We start from the raw sequence: 22,043 nt of genomic DNA on the forward strand, positions 1-22,043 counted from the left end.
TTAATATGTTACTGTATTTTGGTTTTATGGCACAAGCTACAGTAGGAGTTGGCTCATTTAAGACTAACCCGATGCACTGAAATGCCATAAACTAAGCTTCCCCATTTCTATTCAATTTAAAACCACTTGGAGATTAATTTCCCCCTTACTCAGGAAAATCCTTATTGTAGCAGAACTAACAAAATAATTATGTGTTGCAATAGACTGCAATGAATACAGTTTTACATTTGAGATGACTACATCATATGTAATCACTGAGACAGACTTTTGGGATCCGACACGAGTTATTCCCCAGCTCCTGAGACTAACTTGATGTCACTTTTAGATGACCAGAAATCTGCCCTTACCCTCCACACCATTCTGCAAGTACCCTATTACAGAATCTGCTACAGAAGACAATTTCCACTAGTAAAATTCATAAGCAGACAAAAGTGCAAAGCAAAATGTCATTTTATTTAATTCAAGGACTATTTTCCTTCTAGTATTGCTGAAGGGATGACCTCCTGGGGAACTGATCATTACGAAGTCCCTGTCTAAAAGTTCAAGTGCTCTTGTACATTCTTCTGAACCACAGAAAACATAATGACCAAGTAGGTGGGCAGCTACTTGCAGTTTTATCCCACCTAGATTAGCATTGCTTCAGGCTAGAAAACAATTCAAGTAGTAAAATAATGGAAAATGTTAACCTTTAAGGTCACTACCATATTTTGATCAAAAAGTCCTGAATGTATGAAAAGAACATTTGTACATGTTATGAAGGTTTTTTAACCAGACACTGTTGAAGATGGCAGTTAAGTATTTTGGACCAGTTGTCAACCAGGTATTTAAGAGTACTATCTGAAGGTTTATTACCAATTTCATTATGCAATTCACTTTTCACATTAAGCTCTTTAACAAAAGCAACATATACCCGCACCAGAATCACTGTAGACAGATTTAGTTTTATAGAATGCCCTTCTGAAAATTCATTTCAAAATAGAGATGCTTTTTCTCCAGAACTGTAAAAGCCATAAAAATGCAAAATATCTGTTAGGAAATTTTTAATCAAAATTATTCCTTAATGTTCAAAATAACATTTAACCTCCTACTTTTTTGTTGTCATCCACATATTGATCAATAGACTAAACAGGTAACAATGGTTCACGTTTTTCCCCCACCTGAAACATTTCTTCTAACACAGGCCCAACATAGGCAATACAGAGATTCAGGGACATGGATTATGCATGGCAAAGGTAATCCTCTATCATTTTAATTTAGAACAACTCTTATTCTAGCACACAACTTTGAGTCTCAGTTGTTTTCAATCTGCTCTAGGTCCAAGTCCCCACAGTCTAGAGGAAAGATGCCTTCTTCGGTGCTCTCACAATCACTTGTGTCCTCATCGCTTTCACATACTGCAGCTGCTTTCTTATAATCCCTTGTTTTGATGCTACCTTGGCATGACCCATGATGCCTTACTTCATCCAGCTGTTCTTTCATTGGACTGGAACCGGGGGTGATGATGTTCATAAGATCATTTGAGTCACATGGGGATGACACAATTGTCTTCATTTGTGTGTCATCATCATCATCTTCATAGTCAAGGGAGCAAAGACTTTTGGAATTTTTTAAAGTCTGCAATTAAAAAAGAGAAACATGAGTACATTAACCATGACTGTACAGGAGGAGCAGAATAAATTCCTTAAATTCTTGAATGGATTGAGAGTACGTACTCAAAATCAGAGTGCCTCATGTTTAGAGTAATCCTGGAAAAACAAGGGGCACAGAAAAAGGAAGAATGCTATTTACTTCCTACACAATCTAGTTTTGCACAGGTATTTTGCCTATGTAGATCCCCACTAGTGAGAAAAACTACCAAACTACCAGTCCCCTTTTTTATGCAGAAAGATCCAAACCCCTAGCTTTACTTAACTATGTGAGAAGCTACAGATGTCCAGTTTGATGTATTGGCTTTCGCAAATCCAGAGCATAACATTTGGTAACATCAGCATTTAGGTCAGACAGCTGCACTGCAGCCTAGTCAACAATTAATTTCTCAAAGTTCCCAAGCATGCAGACAATGAGCCCTTCGGCATCACCTCAGCAAGAAGCTGCAACTGGCACATTCAGGTAACATCAAAACAGGAGAAAACCAAGCTTCTACCGGAAGCATCTTGCTCCAAAGTCAGCTTAGTTTGCCTTACATTTGAGTACTGTTTGAACAAGGGCTCAGAAGTTTGAGCAATTCTGTTTAAATGAGAAGTGTATTAAAAACAGGGGCACTCACCTTTATTTAGACAAAGGAGAAAGAAAAGAAAACCTCAGTAAATGTGCTACCTCTGTTCCCCAGATAAAGGAATGAAATGCCTTGGCTGCTCATGTAAAGGATCCTTGACTAGAATCCAGAAACAGCATTTAAGAAAGAACAGAACTATACAGACAGTTGAACTTTGATTATAACAAGTAAGAAACTTCTAAATTCTACGTCCCACAAGCACACAGCGAGAGGAGGGTGAAATAGTCAGGGTTCCTCTCAGAGGTGGTAAGAGCCAGAAGAATAAAGTCGTGCTAGCTTTCAGTATCTTACGTACATCCACAGGGAACTTTTACACCCATTTTCAGCTTCCTCTCCCAGTCTGTAATTTCTTAAGTATTCCATATTTGTTGATTCGGAGGAAACAGGAACACCGTAACATTCCCAGTTATGCTCTATTCCAGAGGCTTCACCACTGCACATCAGCAGCCACATGAGCAGCTCACTAGTATCTTTGGGTGTTTTTTAAACCAAACTTCACAAATTCAGAAAAAATTTGAATTAGACAGCCTTACTTTTATGCAACTGGATGAAGGAGAGGAGAGTGTGGAAACCTCACTGACATGAAGTGATCTGCCTGACCCCTTAGGGTGTTATATATGGAACATCTTGCAGACAAACCCACTGCCACATACAGTTCCTTGGATATCCCTACATCCAATCTGCAGAGGAAGTTGGAGGGAAAGCTTGGGTAAAGGGAAAAAGCAAAAGACTCTAGTTCTGGAGTTCAGCTGCAGCACAGCAAGGCTGAGGAGCAAACAGCAGTACTGCTATGAGATGGTGGCTGACCATTGTCATCTCTTCACAGGTTAGACACTGCAGCAGCATCCCCCAAGCCTGCACCACACAAAGACACTCAGTGCAACACTCTTCACTACTGGTCGGAGGTTTGTTATACCTGTACTACACACAGCCCTTCTCTTGTTCAACTTTCGTATCTTATGTTTTATATTATATGATTAATTAACAAGTTATAGGTTTCAAGCCAGACAGATCTATAAGGGATAATCTAGTTTGCCTGGACAGACACGAACAAGAATGGATTTATGTAACGCCAAGACCTGCATCACAGGATCAGCCTTCGGGGCGGGGGGCGCGGGGGGGGGGGGCATGTGTGTGTGGCAGGGAAAGACTGTTGACCATAGTTCTGCAGGAGGGATTCACCAAAGCCTTTGTTAGATATTGTTAAAACCCACATCCAATTTTGCTTGGGACTAGCACCAACAAAACCGATAACCTTGCATGAACAAGTAGACTTCTACTTCTGAAATTCACTCCCCCATGAAAACAGTTTTGGTATAAAATACATTCCTGTTTTCAAAACATTTCTGTACAGCTCACCACTTATTCAAGTACAAACATTTGAGCTCTCTTTTATGACTAAGAGGTGTGAATTTCTCTTATATTTACTTAAAAGCAAAACAGTATATTTTTGAAGTGTTAAAGGATATTTTAATCCCAATTCTATCTCATAGCTTTGAAAAAGAACACACTTCCCATTGTGTATTCCATATAGGGGGCAATATTTTCAGTTCTTTAAATCTTACAGTAAGTTCTGGGAAGAAAAGGGATCAAATAAAGGAAAGCTTTGAAAGTTCTGCTTTTAGTGTTTTAGAAAGGAATTCCTGAGTTTCCCTTCAAAATATCTTTTATTCAATTTACTGCTAGAAATTAATCCAACCACACAGCTGTCTTTCTAGAAGGTTTGTGTACATAAATGGAAAATTGCCTGTTAGCTGTACTGTGCTGAAACCACTTGAATGGGAACTTTTAGCTGGTTTCAACACAACAGCAAGTGCATTCAACTGGTTCTTTGTTCACCCACTTGTCACAACCTCACCAAACTAAAAATAGGTGGATTTATTATCTCACAGCACAATCCCACTTCTTTCACAAAGCAAAAGGTAGAAATTGCAATGCATTCAAGCCCTCTGAACTGCAGCTTTACATGTTACACTGGTACAGTACCACACCTTTCAAGCACAATTGTGCTCAGTGGGGAGCCTGCGAGTACTTGCTCAATGGTCCTCATTTTATAAAGGATGCTGGACTAAACAAGACAAAAGAGTCCACAGTTGGCAATGGATAGAACTCAATCAGCTAAAAGTATTCTTTTGTGCGATGAAAAAAAGAAAAAAGAAACTCAGAGTTTTAAAAGAAATGAGGCGATAAAATGTCTGAATATTAAGAAAAAAACCCACAACTTTGTACCGAAAACAATGGTGGGGAAGGAAATAAAAGAAATCTCTCTAGACCCTCGCCATACAAAGCAAACAAGAAAGGGCCAGAGTAGCTTGAAAGGAAGCTAATGTCTGTACTCTTTACTAAACCTCTAGTTCAGAAACCCATAATACATCACTTTCCAAATATAAAAAGCAATAAAAAGGTTGTTTTTGTTTTAGCAACAAAACTAGAGCATTTGCTACAGTAGTCAAGGGGAAAATAAGTCATTTATGTGCATGAAAACCTAGTGTAAAATAGGAGCAGCAGTTCTCATGCTTCTTCCCCATGCCCCCATCACACACCAAGTCCACCCATTTTCTCCCTCAGTTTTGAATGGGGGTGGAAGATACAGCTGCTCTGAAGAGGTGCAGCTGCAGCAGCTGGCACAAAGCAAGGAACAGAGGAAGCCTGAAACCACCAGAAGCCCTAAGTTCATCCTACTGCTTCTCAGCACTACTCATCACAACATGATGAGCTGCCCCGTGAAGCCATAGGTTTAGGAAGAGAGGGAAATCAGACTAATTAGACTAGTTATCTGGCTTGCTTTCTGTCCCATCCTGAGACTTTTGCCTATGACTGCACAACACAGGAGATTCTCCTTTAAGAGGTACTGTTGACTGTGAAGGTCTCTACCAGTGATATGAAAGCTGTGGGTGATGCAGTGGTCCTCATGAGGAGGAGATCCTGCAACTTCCTGGAACATCAGCAACCAGTCTAAGCATAAAACACTGAAGAGGCAGCCTGAGCGCGGAGCAACACACAGCTTTTCCCATCGCTTCCCTGTACCTAGGCAGTCAATGGAGACAGGGAAGAAGCAAGTTAGAGGCACTGCATTTCTCCCTTTTAAGGGCTTCACGGGTCCTTATTTCACTTCCTGGACTTAATGTTTCTTATGGTTTGGTTCAAAACCAAATGCCTCTACTGATGGTATCTTACACCACAGTTAAGTTTTAGATCAGAAGCACCAAGTACAGCATGATGAATTCTTATCTCAGACGCTAACCAGTCCCCAAAGAGGTTACAGTTTAGCTTCAGCAATAAAGTCCATCCATGGTACAAATCCATTACATTGAAGGAACTTTATTTAATGAAGCTAAGAGGGAGACCTAAGGAAGGACTTTAAGTTGTAAGAATGAACTGTCACAAAAGGCTGGTCCTAAGGAGCTCAGTGAATCACATTTGAAAACTGCCTTCTGAACATGCCAACACATGACTGACAGATAATGAGAACAGTGTCCCTCCCTATAAACTGAATTTTCACTTCACACATCTGATTACTTCCATTAATACCACTACCTGTGACAGTTCAAGTTAGAGACATGTACAGTGTTTATTATAAATCATTACAAGTATCAGCTGGTTGTACAGATTTAAAAACATCCCATGCCTCATCCCTGTGTCGTCTACTACACGGAAGTGAAAAACAGTAAGAAAAATGCCATGCTTATATAACAAACTATTAGCCTATCTGTGGAGTAAAGCTCTTGACAACTCTATTGACTTTTCTGTCTTGAAATGCACTGAGCATTTTGTGAACACTTCCACATTCACAGATACCCTTAGCTTTAAGAAGCTTGCAGTTGAGAGGAAACAGGAGGAAAACAACAGTGTTCTTCATAGTGTTACATGCTTGAAGCTTGCTAATACACTCTTAAAAGTTAAAAAACAAAGTTAACTGGGAAAGAATTTCTCCCTGCTCAAATGAGAAATCAAAGGTGTAGAAACACATTAAGTTTTTTAATTCAAGTGTCTAAAAAAAATACTTCAGGTCAAAAACCATTTCAGATTTTTAAACTATACATCTGAAATAAATCAAAAGCCTTTTTTTTTCTTGCATTGAGCTACAAGCCAAGTAGTTACAAAAACATTTCTGTTTATGTATTTCGTGGAAACAATCAAATCCCTAGAAAATTCCTGACACCTTCATGGGCAAAAATCTAATCTCTGATCAAACTCACTCTGGGAATAAAAAATGCTGTTTACTTTTCACAGCTCTGCAGTTATCCCTCATTTTCCTGGAAATTCGACATGTATTTTTATATTCAAAAAGGCAACGTTCATTTCATCATCTATAACTAGGAAGTAGAAAAAACATGGAATACTGGACATGAATGAGAAAGAACAAAGAACCTCTACTATTTTGCCATTTAATTAGACTCTTAATTGTAATAACCATTCCTTACATCAGAGATTAAATTACTGCTGCAATTCTTGTAGTCAAATAAGGTAAAGCCAAAAACCTAGTTAAAAATCTATCCAAGCTGACATGCAGCGATATGGCTATGACTTGAAATGAAAGTTGTTCAGTACTTTGTCTCTGCTGTATCTTCAAAGGTTATTTTAATTTTTTAGATGTAGGTGCCCAGGAAGAGAAGTAAACCGACATCAGCTCATTTCACATCAGATGCTAAACAGCATCATGAAGTAACAGGCTTTCATCTTGCACTAGCCAGACTGTTCTAGATTTAAGCATGCAGTTTTCTGGTGTAGTCTGCCATGAAAGTTGATCTATTTATTGACCTAGATTTTTTACACTTACATTCTAATTTGTGCCACAGTATCCTTGTAAGTTTTGATTATGAGCTGTAAGAACCTGTGATTTAATATGGCTTATTTAGTGCTATTAGTTAGAAAATACTATGGTTTAATGAAATAGAAGTATTCAAGTGAAATGCTGAATCTATCTAATTATACTCACATACGCAAGAATGCAAGGCTCTTCATCACACGAGATAACTGACAGAAGCCACTGGAATAGTTAAAGCATATAAATGAGAAAAACAAAATGCACAAAGACTGGGGGGGTGCTGGGGGTTCAGTTCTCTGCCTGAGCACCACTGCAGTCCACACACACTGGTCACCCACACCGGTGGGAAGATTTTGGTAACTCATGCACTGCAGTCTTCAGACCTTCAATAGCCTACTTGTTTTAGCTAGGAAACTTCACAAGATTCAATTAAAATGGATCCAATTAAAATGATCCTTATCACACCAAGTTCCAAACAGCCACATGTGGAGTCCCAGGCATGGCAGATCCCAAATACAGCAGGGATTATTACTACCACCACAGACTAAGTTCAACCTGAACACCTGCTTCCCCCTGCCCCAAATTCAGACATAAAAATTAATCATAATAGGCACTCCACATACGAAATTAAATTTCCACACAAGCTAAATACCCTCTCTACATCTTGGCCTTGTAGTGGTTTGCAAAGATCTAAAACAACTGAGAAGAAAACCCACAGGCCCCCTCAGCACAATTATCTCACTTCATGTGCTTAGCCTGCACATGCTCAATTAAGTTCCAACATTATGTAACAGAGGAAACTAAGGAATTTAAGCAAATTAAAGAAAAGTTTGTCAGTCTAAAAGGTGTTCAAACTGAATTCAAGCAGACAAAACACTACTGCCGTTTTTCATTCCTTCCTTCCTAAATTACTTTTTGGTCAGATAAGGGCAGTTTAGTGCAGGAAACACAGATGCTGGGGCTTAGCAGCTTCTACAAGTCCAGGCCCATTCATCACAGGAATTAACTTTTTTCTTTGTTTTTAAAGACAAAATGGAAGCTAAGTGAGTTAACACAGTACTCCATGTAATACAGTGAAGAATAAGCTTCACCACCAATACTAACATAAAGAGGGTGAACATACATGGCAATTTTCCCCTTATATAAAACCCAGGCCAACATTAAACTGCATTTTTAAAAGTTTACAGTATGGAATTTTAATTAAGATGTTGGCATCTTACATTTTCTAATTCAGTAGATCTGTGAACTACAACCTTTTACTTTTCCTGTTTGAGTATAAATCATGCAAGCTTTTTATTATAAGAATGTGGAATTATATTCTACAAACACCAGGCCTACCTATTTCACCTGCATGTAATTAAGTAGGAAAAGTTTCAGCTATTCTTAGTACCAGCCCAGCAAGCATAAATACCTACAGATGCTATGAATTATTCCATTAACTACAAAAGAGGCTCACACAGTAGATTTAACTGTTCTGAACTGGCTGATAATCAATATCATGTCAAACAAAGTGGAACATAATGACATTTGCTTTGTTCAGCTGAATAATACAGTACAAGACTTTGGCCAGGGAGAAAGAAGATTAAGCCAAACAAGACAACTAATAGATACAGCTGCAGTGTTTGTCTGAAATGCACTGATGCATTAGAACAGAGGTTTCCTCAAAGGGAGAGCAGCACCACAGGAAAGACTCAAAAGGGCACAGAGATAGCAGGAAGAGTGGCCTGGAAGATGGGTTCTAGCTCTGCTCTTGCTTAGGCAGCAGCTGCAGTTTGGGGTTTCTTGCAGGACCGAAGCAATTGCTCTGCCTTAAGGGAAAAAAATATCTTTGCACGTCATCTAGTTATTTTCCTACACCCTGCTTGACCCTAAGCACATCTTTATATGGATAGTGGATTTATCCACCTTATGGATGAACTGAAGAGCTGGACAGTATGGAACTGGGCATTTACTGTGCTTGAAATGCACAAGCTCAAGAGCTTCAGTCTGGCAAATTCACATCAGCCAACTACACTGACAGCGTGATGAACAAACAGCTGCACCATTTGTGTTCATACAGGGGTGATGAACACACCTGGTTTTGCAGTAGAAGGGCACAGAGGAAAACAATGTAAGCATGTGCTCCCTCCCAACAGAAATGATTCATGTTTTGCCAGAGTTGTTCCACCTTCCCCAATTCAAGACCTTCTTTTTACTTTTCCTTTCAGAAAAGAAACACAGGCTCCAGAAACAAGAAACAAAGTGCATATTACCATCTTCACCAATAACAAATATTTTACTGAGATTTAATTTAAATAGTATCTAATTCATACAGATTTTAGAAAGATGCATCTAGTTTTCTGCATTTTACACCGGGAAATATGGAAACACACATCATTAACATGAGCCACACATCCCTTCATAGGCATACACTAACATGTTTCAGCTGCAGAACAAGAAACTGTTTAACAAGACATTATTGCTTGCAGTATCATCTCAGCATTCAGGATCCAAAATGAAAGACCACCCTGGGTAGCCAAAGCCTTCTAATGCGTTATTCCTCTGACAGAGGAATTAACAGACTTGCACACTACAATCAGCTCTGAAAAAACAAACAAAAAAGTTACCTCCAAACCTAGGAGTTTTACTAGGTTTCTAACTAGATACATTCAGACAAGAAGAGGAAAAAGCTGTAGCTGTGCTTCCACAAAAGTCCTAATAATCAGTCACATTTTGAAGTTTATTTTACCATGCCAAACTGTTCTCAAGTAACAGGGTTTAAGTTGACCGACTATGCACCAGAGCAACACAGGACAGAATCTGACCCTTATGCCTTCAAAACATGACCATATTGGCTTCATTTCCTGCCACTTACGTGTCATCTATTTTTATAGGGAGCTTCTATTCCTGAGCAGCTTAGCCAGGGTCTTATTCCTTCATGACTTTGCTATGAGCTGCAAACAATTACTTTCACAACTGAATCACATATGCACTGACTTTTGCAGAGTACACCCATGTACCAACTTCTCTTAAAAATCTAGCATGTTCAGTTTTTAATCCTCATGGCAAATACGTTGAAATGATGGGTCAAATTTATAAGAAATTAGAGAAGTAAACTCCAAATCCTGATTCTAAGGCTGCCCTCATTAGTTACTGACAGATGTCAACCTCACCTATGTTATTGGGTTATGCTGGCACTCCATCATAACTAACATTTTAAGGGATTCTATAATTGGGCCATAAAGTTCACCTCTGCCAGGGAAGGGGGCTGGGAGAGTAAGGGAAACACTACCTCAGCTTGGGAACAGCTCCCCCTTCTTCAGACCAATTTTCCACTACAGAAATACTTGTCCAAAACAAAGCCATAAGATCTTGTTATACAAGTGCACCCAGGCACGCATGGGTATATACACACGCAGACAAAGCACAAGTGCTGTTATCAATCTTTTGCTCAACTCAATACAAAAATCACAAAATAAGTTCTTGTGGGAGCATTAACTCAAACTGTAGGTAGACTCTTGCCCCTAATTACTTCCAGAGACATATGAAGTTGAACACAACACATTTGTTTAGAAAGAACAGAATTAGCACTATTCACCTTCAATGATACATGTAATGCATTTTTCTAGCTTAGGATCTGATTTTGGACCATTCTGAACATTTCTGAAGCTGTCGCTCAGGAAATGGCAAGCCTGCTACATACTTTTAATACTGAGTCAACTTGTGCTAAAGCTTCTGTGTGATAAACACAATTTGGACAAGTTTGTTTATTGGTCAAAATACCAAAGCTGACAATGCTTCAGCAGTTGATGCTCAATATGCTTTAAAAAAGTTAAGTCAGGAAACAACTGACTTATGTGGCCCTCTATCCTTCACATGCACTGAAAAAACAACAATGCATGTTTTAAAATACATCATAGATTTATATAGCAGAAGAGAAGCAAAGCATACACAACTTCTGTGTAAGACAGGATCAACATTCAAAATCCCAAAGCATTATGGTAACACTACAACTGGACCATACAGTTAAGCTAACTTCAGTTTTCTTCTCTCTTGTAATATTTCATAATAAAATCAGTTTGCAACATTCAGATGGCTATATGTTCAAGTAGTACACATTGTTTTCAAGACCCAAGTTTGTTTATACTACCACAGCTTGCAAGCTTCCTAGCATACTATAAAAGCCTTTTAAGTTTTAGTCACATAGTTACTACTATAATGAAAACTGAAGTCAGGAAAGCTGTCAGAAGTCTCATTTATTTAAAATTCAGTTTCTGGTAATACTCAATTTTTATTGCAGAAGCACATATCAGCAGCAGCACATAAAGAACTGAGTACTGTCAAGCTATTTAATTTTCTACAGCTAACCTTAAAACTAAACCATCACCTCCCAGATCACTTACGCAGAAAATATCTGCTTATGACTGTACTCTGTTAAAAGTCACACCTAACAACTTTTAAAAACTCCACACAAACTTCTCTTCAGTTTGTATATACTTGAAAAAAGCATATAAACAAGTCTGTATTTCCCATCCTAATGGAAGAACAAATTGACATCAGTAATTGATGTAGATAAATTCAAATCAGTTCATTTTCACATGTTTGGAGACATCTGTTTTGCTTTTATCCAGCTATGTACCAGTATATACATGCAGCAGGAACTGATCTATGCAGTGCAAGACTAACAAAAGACAAAGTGACAGTTAAACTTAAGACTTTTCAAAGTGATTTTAATAAACCTCTCTGCAGAGAAAAGCCTCAGGTGAATCAATTTGGTTTAGGTCTCTTTCAGAAGATGATGCATCAAGTCAGGAAGTGACTGTCAAAAAGCAAGGGAAGTTTCACATGAGAATTTTCAGAGTATACAAGGCCAAAGCCTAGTTTCAGAATTAAAGTAGTCCTTCCGTTCTGGTACCACAAAGACACACCAACCTATTAATTTGATCAATATATTACAAGAATACCGAATATTTAAAGAACCTCCTCACCCAAAAATCAGCCAAAGTTAAACTTAAGAGGTAGAACTAATTTTCTAATAAAGTTAAAAAATACATTGGTATTTTTTTTTTTTTTTTTTGCCAAGAGATCTGGAAGAAGTTCCCATCTCAATGATGAAACACTACTCAACTTTTCTGCTAGCCACAATCTCTTGCAATTCAGAGCAAAGACAAAAAAAACAAACTGATCCCCTGCCACCTGCCAAAACCCAGATGGTAAAACCTGAGAAAAGTACTTTCACCTCTCTTTAAACCCTCTGGCACAGCTTATGCACATTAACTCTAAGTACCCTAAATATAACACTGAACCATAGCTCTTAAATCAATATTGTATTGTATTCTGAACAACATCACCAATAATTTTAGCATAATCCAATTTTATGACAGGCTAAGTAATTAAAAATGAAAATATCCACAGCTGGCTGAAACCTGGTTTGTGGGTTAATAGATGCCCCTTTTCTCATAATGTCAAATGCAGCTGGTCTGGTACTCATTAGCTCTTTCAACATCACATACTTACTTGTACATACAGGAACTTGCCAGAAAGGAAAAGCAAAACTGCAATAAATATTAAGCTGCCTCCTCCTCCTATTAGCACATTGCTTGCACAAAAGTACTATAAACATAGAAAATGAGATTCAGGTATGACAAAGCAGCAGTTCTGAACAGCTCCAAGAAGCTCCAGCTATTTGCAAGACATTTGTTACAGAACGCCATTTATAAAGGAGGGGGACACAACTCTACCCTTAATATTTCCTTTCCTTCACTATCCTCAAGGCTTATACCCCCTCACTGTCAAAGCACAGGGAACTTCCAGCACTAGGGCTCACTTCATTAAATGCCATTTCAGGCCTAATTTCATTGTGACCCACTCTGCTGATGCAAAGAAAGCAAAATGCCAGATGCTCTCTGTGCCTGATCTCTGTAGAGTTTCATTCACTAGTCCAAAAAAACTTCCAGGCATCCATTCAAAACAGTACCACCAGCCTGGTCTATCCCGCCACAGGACAAAATGCTGGCTTGTCTTCAGCTCACATTTGATGCTTGCCTGTCATCTCCCAGCCCAGCCTACTCCTATCTCCTTTCCTTCTTCCCAAGCCTCCTGGAATTTGAACTTTAAATGGATGCCGTCCATGGCAACAATAGATAAAAAAGGAGCCTTTGATTGTTCATGCATTGCAGAAAAGAAAGATTCATCCTGGCTGCGACCTAGCAGGAACTCATCAAGCACAGCTCTCCTTCCACTGCAATGGGATGGCCTTACCCTGTAGCTACTCATTCAAGCTCCCTGCATCTATGTTTCAATTCAAAGAGGATGAATTCTTCATGTTTCCCCTGTTAAGGAATTAAATGTTGGTCCTATGAATGAAGGGCAACACCAACTTGGAAAGCTGCCAGAAAGTTCTGTAACACTCAGCAGTTTAGAGTTAATTCAATACTTATTGATATCTAGCAGGATTTATAACTGCATTATTTGTAAGGCAAAAAAAATCAGACCCATATTTAGACCTTAGTAATGAACTATTTTTAGCACCATCTGTTTTTCTAGTTTGTTCCCTTGCTTCAGCAAGAGCATAGTTCTACACAGTTCCCTCTTCCTTGCCCATTTAAAAGAATTCACAGAGCCTAAACCAAAGCACATGTAAAGTTCACACCAAATATTTACCATCCTGCAGTCTTCCTAATCATGGTCTGGAAATCAAATTGCTAAGGACAGTCTTGGGCTGATGCAACAGTAAACGTTGTTGTCTTCAGTTACAGAATCGAGGAGATTTTTTTTTAATGCAGGGGCAAAGCATTTCACACAAAACAGGTTACTATCTGGAAAGAAACAACTGATCATTAATTCTATTAAGCCATCTGAAAAGTGTTCATACTCCTGGCAGTGCTTTTCTGAGAAACAGTTGCCAAATTTCACCATCATTAATATGCACAGGTATTTTGTCACAAGCACATTCTGTCAGGCTAGGCTGCTGTTAGAGGGGGAGACAAATCACAAGCAGCTGCTGCCAGCACCTTGCTTCTGCAAGATGAGGGGTTTCAAGCTGCAGCTGCCACCCAGTCAGAAGCTCCCCAAACCTTAAATTACCTCTTCAAGCTTACATTTATATTCTGGTTTTGGTATGGGATATAATACTGGTAGCCCCTGCTGCAAGACAAGATGGAGAGTGAAGGGTTGCCAGTTCCTTGAATTGAGGGAAGCAAGGCTTTGGGTACTTGCATACTGATTAAGTTCAACATATTCATCTTGTCCTCCTCACTCACAGAAGTTTCCTTTTTACCCAAAATAGTAGCACAGGTATTTGAAATCTGTACTGTTATTTGTGTCAGATTAAGAAATCTTGCTTTAGAGCAAGGCAGCAAAATATGAGCTCATGGAGCTATTACTCTTTGCAAAGGGCAGCAGCAGTAAGGGTTGCAAGCTGGTTTACTAGGGCTTGGAGTGCAAAGTCAAGAATTCCTGAGAAGTAGAAGACATGCAGCAAAAAACAAGAATAAATCACACAGTGTCACATATAGGTCAAAATTAATTCTACAAGCATGCAAAGACAGACAGACATACAGCCATTACAATGGGCTCCAGCCAGGTCTTGAGGACTGTGAAACTTTCAATCAATATTATTGATTAATAATGTTCACTTGGCACTGGCATTATGTGACAATAAGTTTAGAGTGTGAAGGGAATACAACAGCACTGTCCAACTAGCAGCCCTTGGGATGCTTCTTTCCACTTAACTGCTTTGTTTTTTTTCCACTGGAGAACATAGGGCACAGCACTTCCAACAGCAAGTACAACAAGCTGCCAGGTAGATGGAAGGGTACTTGGTAGTGTGATACAGTGAGGCCATTCCCAGGATGCTGAAGCCTGCTCCTGGTGAAGAGCATCTCCATACACCCAGCAGCAACCACTGCACCCTATCTGCCAGGCAAAGCTTGGTTGGTAGCAGCCACTGATGTGCCGAGTGGTCTATCCCTCTCAAGAGGAAAAAGCAGCTCCAAATCTGTACTACTTTGACAGGACACATTTCAAAGGACAGTCTGCCTCAACCGAGAGAAGTTCAATAAAGCTGTTCAAAGGAAAGAATCAAAGTCTGTGGTACTTTCAGTGGCCATATAAAGCATGTGGACAAAAGCCAACATATACTGTAACTGTCGCAGTAAATTTAAGAGCTATTGCCAAGTATGTTTAAGAGTAAAAACTAAGCTTTCAACTTGCAGTTCAGTTCCCTAAGGCTGTTGCATAACCTGCAAATACATTACAACATGAGAACAAATTAATACTGGTGATTAACCAGGAATGTCATCGACAAATCTGGAAGTCTTCAAAATGCAGCTTGCTGCAAGCACTGTACTAAAGCATCTAACTTGCATGTGGGCAAGGACGCTCACTTGTTTGCACTCAGTCTTACACATGCACTTTTACACAGATTCAAGAATGTGTAACCTACCTTACTTGTCTTACAAAGTTCACACCTTATTACCTAGCACATATGCATATTTAGATTATGCATTATGACAGGACTATAGGGACACATGAATTAGACTCAGAAAGCAATTGGAGAAGATGATGGCAAAAAGAGCCAGGATGAGGCTTGTTAGGATCTGCCCATCCACCCTTCCCTTACACACCAGATGGCCATAGAAACACAACAGTTTTCTGTCCTTAAACATCAGTGATCACAAAGAAAGGACTTCTGATTAACTCTCAAGTCCATACCCATTTGAGAGATGGCTGGATGCCAGTGAAGGGAACTGTAGCAAGTCAGAAGAATCTGTACAAACTCCATTTATATCCTAAGCCATGTGATTTCTCCCCTCCACCCCAGTGCCTGAAAGGGGGGGTCTAAGCAATTTTTATGTACAACCCCAACACTAAAAACCTTTCCTCAGCCAGTATTCTTACATAGCATGCCTATGTTAAAGTGATCTACATCTGGTTCTAGCTGTATGAAATCATATACTGGCAAAAATCTGATACCATTAGGAGACTGGCAATTTACGTAGCTAATAGTATGTAAGTGAAGTCTGAGTTTACCTTCAACCCATGATTTTAAAAATAATACTCCAAAAGAATCAAGGTAGTTTTCACTAAAAGTGTGATTTCAGGAAAGGGTCATGCAACAAATTTTTGAACCTCATAACCTTGTAACTGCTACTTAGCATTTTGAACAGTTTTACTTCAGTCCTGATGACAATAACCATTCAGCAACATGCTCCCATGTCAAGGCCTCCAAAAGCAGAGCACAGGGGAAAAGGTACTAAAAAGCCTTTATATATGTGTGTGTAAAATATATACATATGCTCTTTAAACAGCCACAAACAAATTGCTGTCTCCTGAAGCTAGTTACAATAAACACATCAATAAATTAAGTGACCTTGTAGGCTAGGAAGTTGTTCAGCATTAACTCCTCCTAGTATGGAGTGGTATGGCCCTTGATAAAATGCTTCTGCTAGCAACATGGCACATACAGCAACTGTAGAAAACGCTAAATTACTACAAATAGTCAAAGTTGTGTATCTTCACAAGAACATGCTGGCTTATGTCTACTACAAGCATTTGGTGACCTTTTGAACAAGTTTATTATACTTAAGCTAGAATGTGGGATTCAAGCTCTTTAGCAGTTAAGATTTCAGAAGTGGATGCATATTCCAGGTATTGCAAGTATGCATTTACACTGTGGATTTCTACTCCCCTTAAACAGTCCAGAATATGACATTCTTACTAGATCGAAGTGTACCCTAAAGCTTAACCAAATTAGTTTTGAAATCAGACTGTATCACTACAAGACAACAAAAACATTACACTTGACATCTAGGTACTGGTTGACTTGAGTTTATCTTAAAACAACTGAATTCTTTCTGCTGCCCACTTCCTGCAGAGCTCAAATATCATAGTGCAGGGGTAAGCTAACCTGAGTTTGGAAGGTGGGGGTTTTTTCAGGGATAGGCTAGCAACCAAATAGTTTGGATCTCAATTAAGAACTCCATAGCTCATCAAAAGATAGGGATCAGTTAAGTTCTTTCCAGTATACTCAAGCCACTTAAAGATCATTAATAGCTACTTAACTACCAAGGGTCTATGCTTTCTGCAGTTACAAGTAGCTTGGGCTCAGTAACAGAGACAACAGAAGAGTCTTACTTCTTCACACTGTTTTTTGAACTCTCCAGGAGATACCCCCTCTCAGAGAGGGGACAGCAGAAGGAATTCAGTTATTTTAGAATATGAATAGCAGAAGATAGTGTATTTCAACATAAGTGTATATAATTCTTTAGTTATAAATCTGAGGTGAGTCTAGAGGTCAAACACTCCACTGCAAAGTTAAGTATTTTTGTATCATATTATGTCCCATGAATTCATTTCTACTCACCTGATTTAGTACACAAGTACAAAGTACTTAAATTTAAGAAGCTTAAGGGTCATTTACCAACCCAACCACACACTTGCATGCCCTGAAAACATACCTTCCTGTGCCAGCTACATGAGCTTTACAAAATTAAAAAGCAAGGTTTTTATTCTGGGACATGCAATTTTAATAAGCCTTGGTAATTGAACTTGAAATGATTTCTGGTTCTATAGTAACACTCACACAAGTTACAAGGGCTACATACCCTATCCAAATAATATTTTTAAGTGCTTAACACAGTGACTGCTATGCATTGAGCACTTAGTGGTATACAACCACTTTGAAACATTGAAGACCATACTTTGATTCAGGTAAGTATCCTTAAAACAAGTATAGTGAATAACATTCAAAAAACACCTGCTTAGGCAAGCTATTACACAAAAGTAAACTATAAGAGCTGAAAGGAGAGAAGGCAAAAAAACATCCCCACACGCTAAGTTTACATTTTAAGGATTTAGAGCACATCGGGAGTCTCAGCCTCCAGATCAATTCTATTATTGAAGAATTTCCAGTGAGGCTCTGTGTTGACTATGCTTCAAGCACATCTGACTTCTGCCACTTGAAGCACACGCTATAGCAGTTATAAGTAACCTTGAAACACTACAAAATAGGACATGACAGTTAAGCCACAAGGCACCTGTCACATGCATTTTAAGATCTCATTTAAGATCTTTCATACTACTTGTACATCGTAATACTACTTCATATCTTTTTTTTAACCTACTATTTCAATCTCTTATAACGTGTACCTTTAAAAAAGGACAAGTTTTAACACACTACCTGAAATCAAGTTGCTCAGCAAGTTCAAAAGAACTTTACTCCTGCTAAACAATTTACACCACAGTATTCTTGTTTGATTACTGCAAATATCACAAAGCTCTCCTTGACTAATGCTTGTTAACAGTAAGAAGCAGAAGACAGCCAAAGTGCATACTGATCAATGTAAAACAACTGAAAGCCGAGACACTTAAAATATAACTAGACAAATTAAAAAAAAAAAGTAGCTTCATACAGTATGAACAAGCCAGCTTGAAGAAAACCTGCAATCTGCAAAAACCTCTCCCCAAAGGACAATATCTTTGCACAGCTAAAATTGCTTGACCCCAGTTTTAAAGGCTCTGAAATTCTGTGTTCACACAAAACGTGTGTATTTGGTAGCCCAAGCAACCATGTATGGGGTTTGAGTTGTGACCAACTACTGTACCTCTTGCACGAGAAAAGGGACTGTGTAGGCTACATGCCCTCTGGTTTTACTATTCAGGCTAGGCTGAAGCAAGGCAGTTTCTTAAGCAGGTCAAAAGCCAGACAAAGTTTTTTAATAAGTGGCCTCCTGCCACATACATACTTCCTGGGTAAGGACAAGGTGGGAGAAGAGACTCACATCCATGACTCACAGAAGATACTAGTGGCTTCAGTGAAGTGTGAGAGCATCCAAAAGGACACACACAGAGCCAAGCCTCTGTACTGATGCAGACCCAATTATCAGCGATATGTACCATTCCTCCTTCCCCTTACAATATGTACGGCATGTTCTTTTCCTACTGCACTGAATCCTGTGCAAAAAGCATCATGTCCTTTGCAAAATGAAATAAAAAAGCTAATTTTTTACTGATAGACAGTTACACAAAAATTCTGCGTGTAAAATTTTAAACACTGATATTTCCAATCAAGGCAAACTACATAACAACACCTGGAATGCTGGGGTACAGCAAATACTGAAAGAAATTAAGCAATTTTCAACAGGCCTCCAAAGTGTAACTCAACATTTTCTCCTATTACATCATGAAAAAAAGCAGACCCACCCCTTTGTGCTAAAGATACTTCACATTCAAACATTTTACTGATGTGAGTAAGAGGCTCCTTTTTTGCACCCCTCTGAGATACTAAGACAAGCTCCTTCATATTTTATTTTTTTTTTTTAGAGGAACACAGACAAGACTATGGGTTTGCACCTACAGAGGAAGAATTGGGAAAAGGCACTAGAAGGGTGTCTATATTCAGCTATTCCACAATAGTCACTGTGTCCTTCAAAACTCACACCCTCACAGAATTGTGCTATATAGGCAAGACTCAACTCAGTTGTATATACACAGGACCTTGCTACAATTTGTCCACTTAAAACAATACGTTGTCAAACTGAAGCTATGATTAGGGGAAAAAACATTTCTAAAGACCAAGCTTCCTTTGTTGATACTGCAAAATAATTTGCATGAAAGAATGTTAGAGCTGTTTTCAAATTAAAACAAGAGGGTGTTTCCCTATGACAGGAGAAAGATGTTTGATAAGTCTAAAGATTAACTTGTCAAATCATCTTGTATATCGTGCATTAAGGAAAATTCAATTAAACAAGTTCAGATTAGTTCGCTGGCTTTCATGCAGCTGGAAGCAATGGTCCTAGGTTAGAGAAAGACAAATTTGTTCAAGAAGCTGCAGAAGTGTGAAATAAATTGATCCTCTCTCCTTTTTGAGTTTCTGAAGTATTTTGCATTTTTGTTTCCCCTACCATCCTTCTTTATAATACCCAGAAGAAAGGATTTTGGATCAAAAAAGTAAACGACCTGTCAAGATTTGCTCCAAAACATTTTAACTGCATTTAAAAAAATATTCACTGAAATTGCATTTTAGTTTTAGATCAGTTTATCAGTTTTTATATATAAGTTTGAGCACTTTAGCACTTAGGTATTTGGTCAAAGTTTACAAGCTTGCCACATTAATAATGAAGTTAGAAGCACACAGAACCCCAGCGTTGGCTGCTTAGTATGCTGTTGGAGCAAGCAGAAACAGTCCATCTTAAAAACTGAGGATGTCTGCTGTTTTCTCAAAGCTATATGAAGGCAGTTAAACTGGAAGCACTAGTAAGCAGACATCCAGATTAATGGAACAGTCATTTCAAAGAGCACTAAATGAGCCAAGTTCCAAGTTATTTTTACTTATTGCAAGTTCAAAAGTCTTTAAAAAGGCTGCTAGGGGATGAAGTGTGTCATACCAGTACGGCAACTTAAAAAAACCCACTAATGGAAAGCTACCTAGGTTCATCTTTCATACAGGGTGCTACAGCTGAGACTCCAAAAAGCTTGGCCTAAGACAAGCTCTTCACATTTTTGCAGTTTTACTGTTTAAAGTCAAAGTACACATTTAGTCACTACAGGTTTACCAAAAATACACTGTCAGCAAGATACATCTTTTGACCTAGCAAAATTAAGCTTAATACAGAGACAAATATCTACTCCTTATCCTGCATATATCCTATATGACTCTTACTAGAAATTAGATTTCATCTTGGACTACTTTCCACTGCACTTCAGAGTTAAAAACTTCTGTTCAGGAGCTGCATTTCTTCTGCATCACTTCATTATTACAATAGACCTAATCTCCATGGTACCATCTTATTTGCTAGTTAATGCAAATATTTATTTGATCTATTTAATTGCTTATTTAAACTAGACAGGTGATGCCTGATCAAAGTATTTTCCTGGAAGTCAGGTACACAACACAGCAGATGTGTTCACATGGCAAAGTAACCTCAAAATCTATGGTGTGAGCTCCAACACTGGGAACAGTGCAGGGAAACTATAACCATGACAACAGCTAGTCACCTAGAAAAAAGCTGCAACATCTCCTGGTACCAAAACAACAGGAGTCCTAACTTCACCCTGTGTTACCCAAATACAAGCATTTTTCACCCCAAACTGATACTTTCAATCTCTGATGAGCAAGTTTGTAACCAGTTTTCTGCTACATGTACATAAAAATGAATTAATTAGAATTATGCAAGAACTAAGAAAAACAAGACTCCAGGACCTGAAGAAAAGCATGTTAGAATAACTAATTTTCTGGTCTCTGCTTGCACAGAAAGGTGGACAACCCCTAACATCTAGACAGAAAGAAGCTAGCAAGACTTAGAAGAACTTCAGTCTCATTTACTCCTCTTCATTTTCTTTTATATAGACTTGCCTGAAATGACCATATTGACTCGTGTCATAAAGAACTTCATGAAAATTTAATCCTTTGCTTCAAAACACACAGTAAAAACCTCATTCATCTGACTATTTGACTTCTGGAATCTATGTGGGGATTTCCCAGTAGCACTCAAAATCCTAACCAACAGACTGCATATTAGCATTGTGTGTCCTTTCTACCGCTCTCCCCCTTCCACCACACCAAAGGGCGGCACAAACTTTATAGGCCTTCTTGATATTGCCTACTCCCAGATAATTCTTCTAAAATACTGAAAAGATTCCCCTAGGTTTTTGGAAACTTAAGCCTTTCTGGTTTTGAAGTTGGAAGCTCCCCTCCACAAATACACAAAAGTCTTCACCCTTGTAATTTCAGCAACAAAACCTCAATTTTTATCAGGACTGCAGCTGCAGCTGCTGTAAGCCAATTTTAGTCTTTCACCAAAAATCCACAGCAGTAATTTATACTTGAAGTAGTCTTACAGACAAAAGTTTCAAGGAAGTTATTTTTTCTGATATGTTTATATACCGCACTGAATTCAAAAGGTCTTCCTGAACATCAAAACCCCCACAAAAAGATGAGTCTTCTGCACTAATCCAGCTAAAATCTAGGACCTCCTTATGCTCTTTCTGTGTGTACTGATTTCACAGGAAGTTTCTTGG

General features: G+C 38.6%; 1 protein-coding gene across 1 annotated transcript in view; it reads right to left on the reverse strand.

Annotated features, from left to right (window-relative positions):
• Positions 1–432: 432 nt before the first annotated feature.
• Positions 433–22,043, reverse strand: part of FAM53A (family with sequence similarity 53 member A) — a 74,022-nt gene continuing 52,411 nt past the window's right edge. The window contains exon 5 of the mRNA XM_055794747.1: positions 433–1,614. Within this exon, the coding sequence (XP_055650722.1) occupies positions 1,291–1,614 (324 nt within the window). The 3' untranslated portion in view covers positions 433–1,290. The remainder of the gene's footprint in view (positions 1,615–22,043) is intronic.

Source organism: Falco peregrinus, chromosome 2, assembly GCF_023634155.1.
Source record: "Falco peregrinus isolate bFalPer1 chromosome 2, bFalPer1.pri, whole genome shotgun sequence".
Taxonomy (NCBI): Eukaryota; Metazoa; Chordata; class Aves; order Falconiformes; family Falconidae; genus Falco; species Falco peregrinus.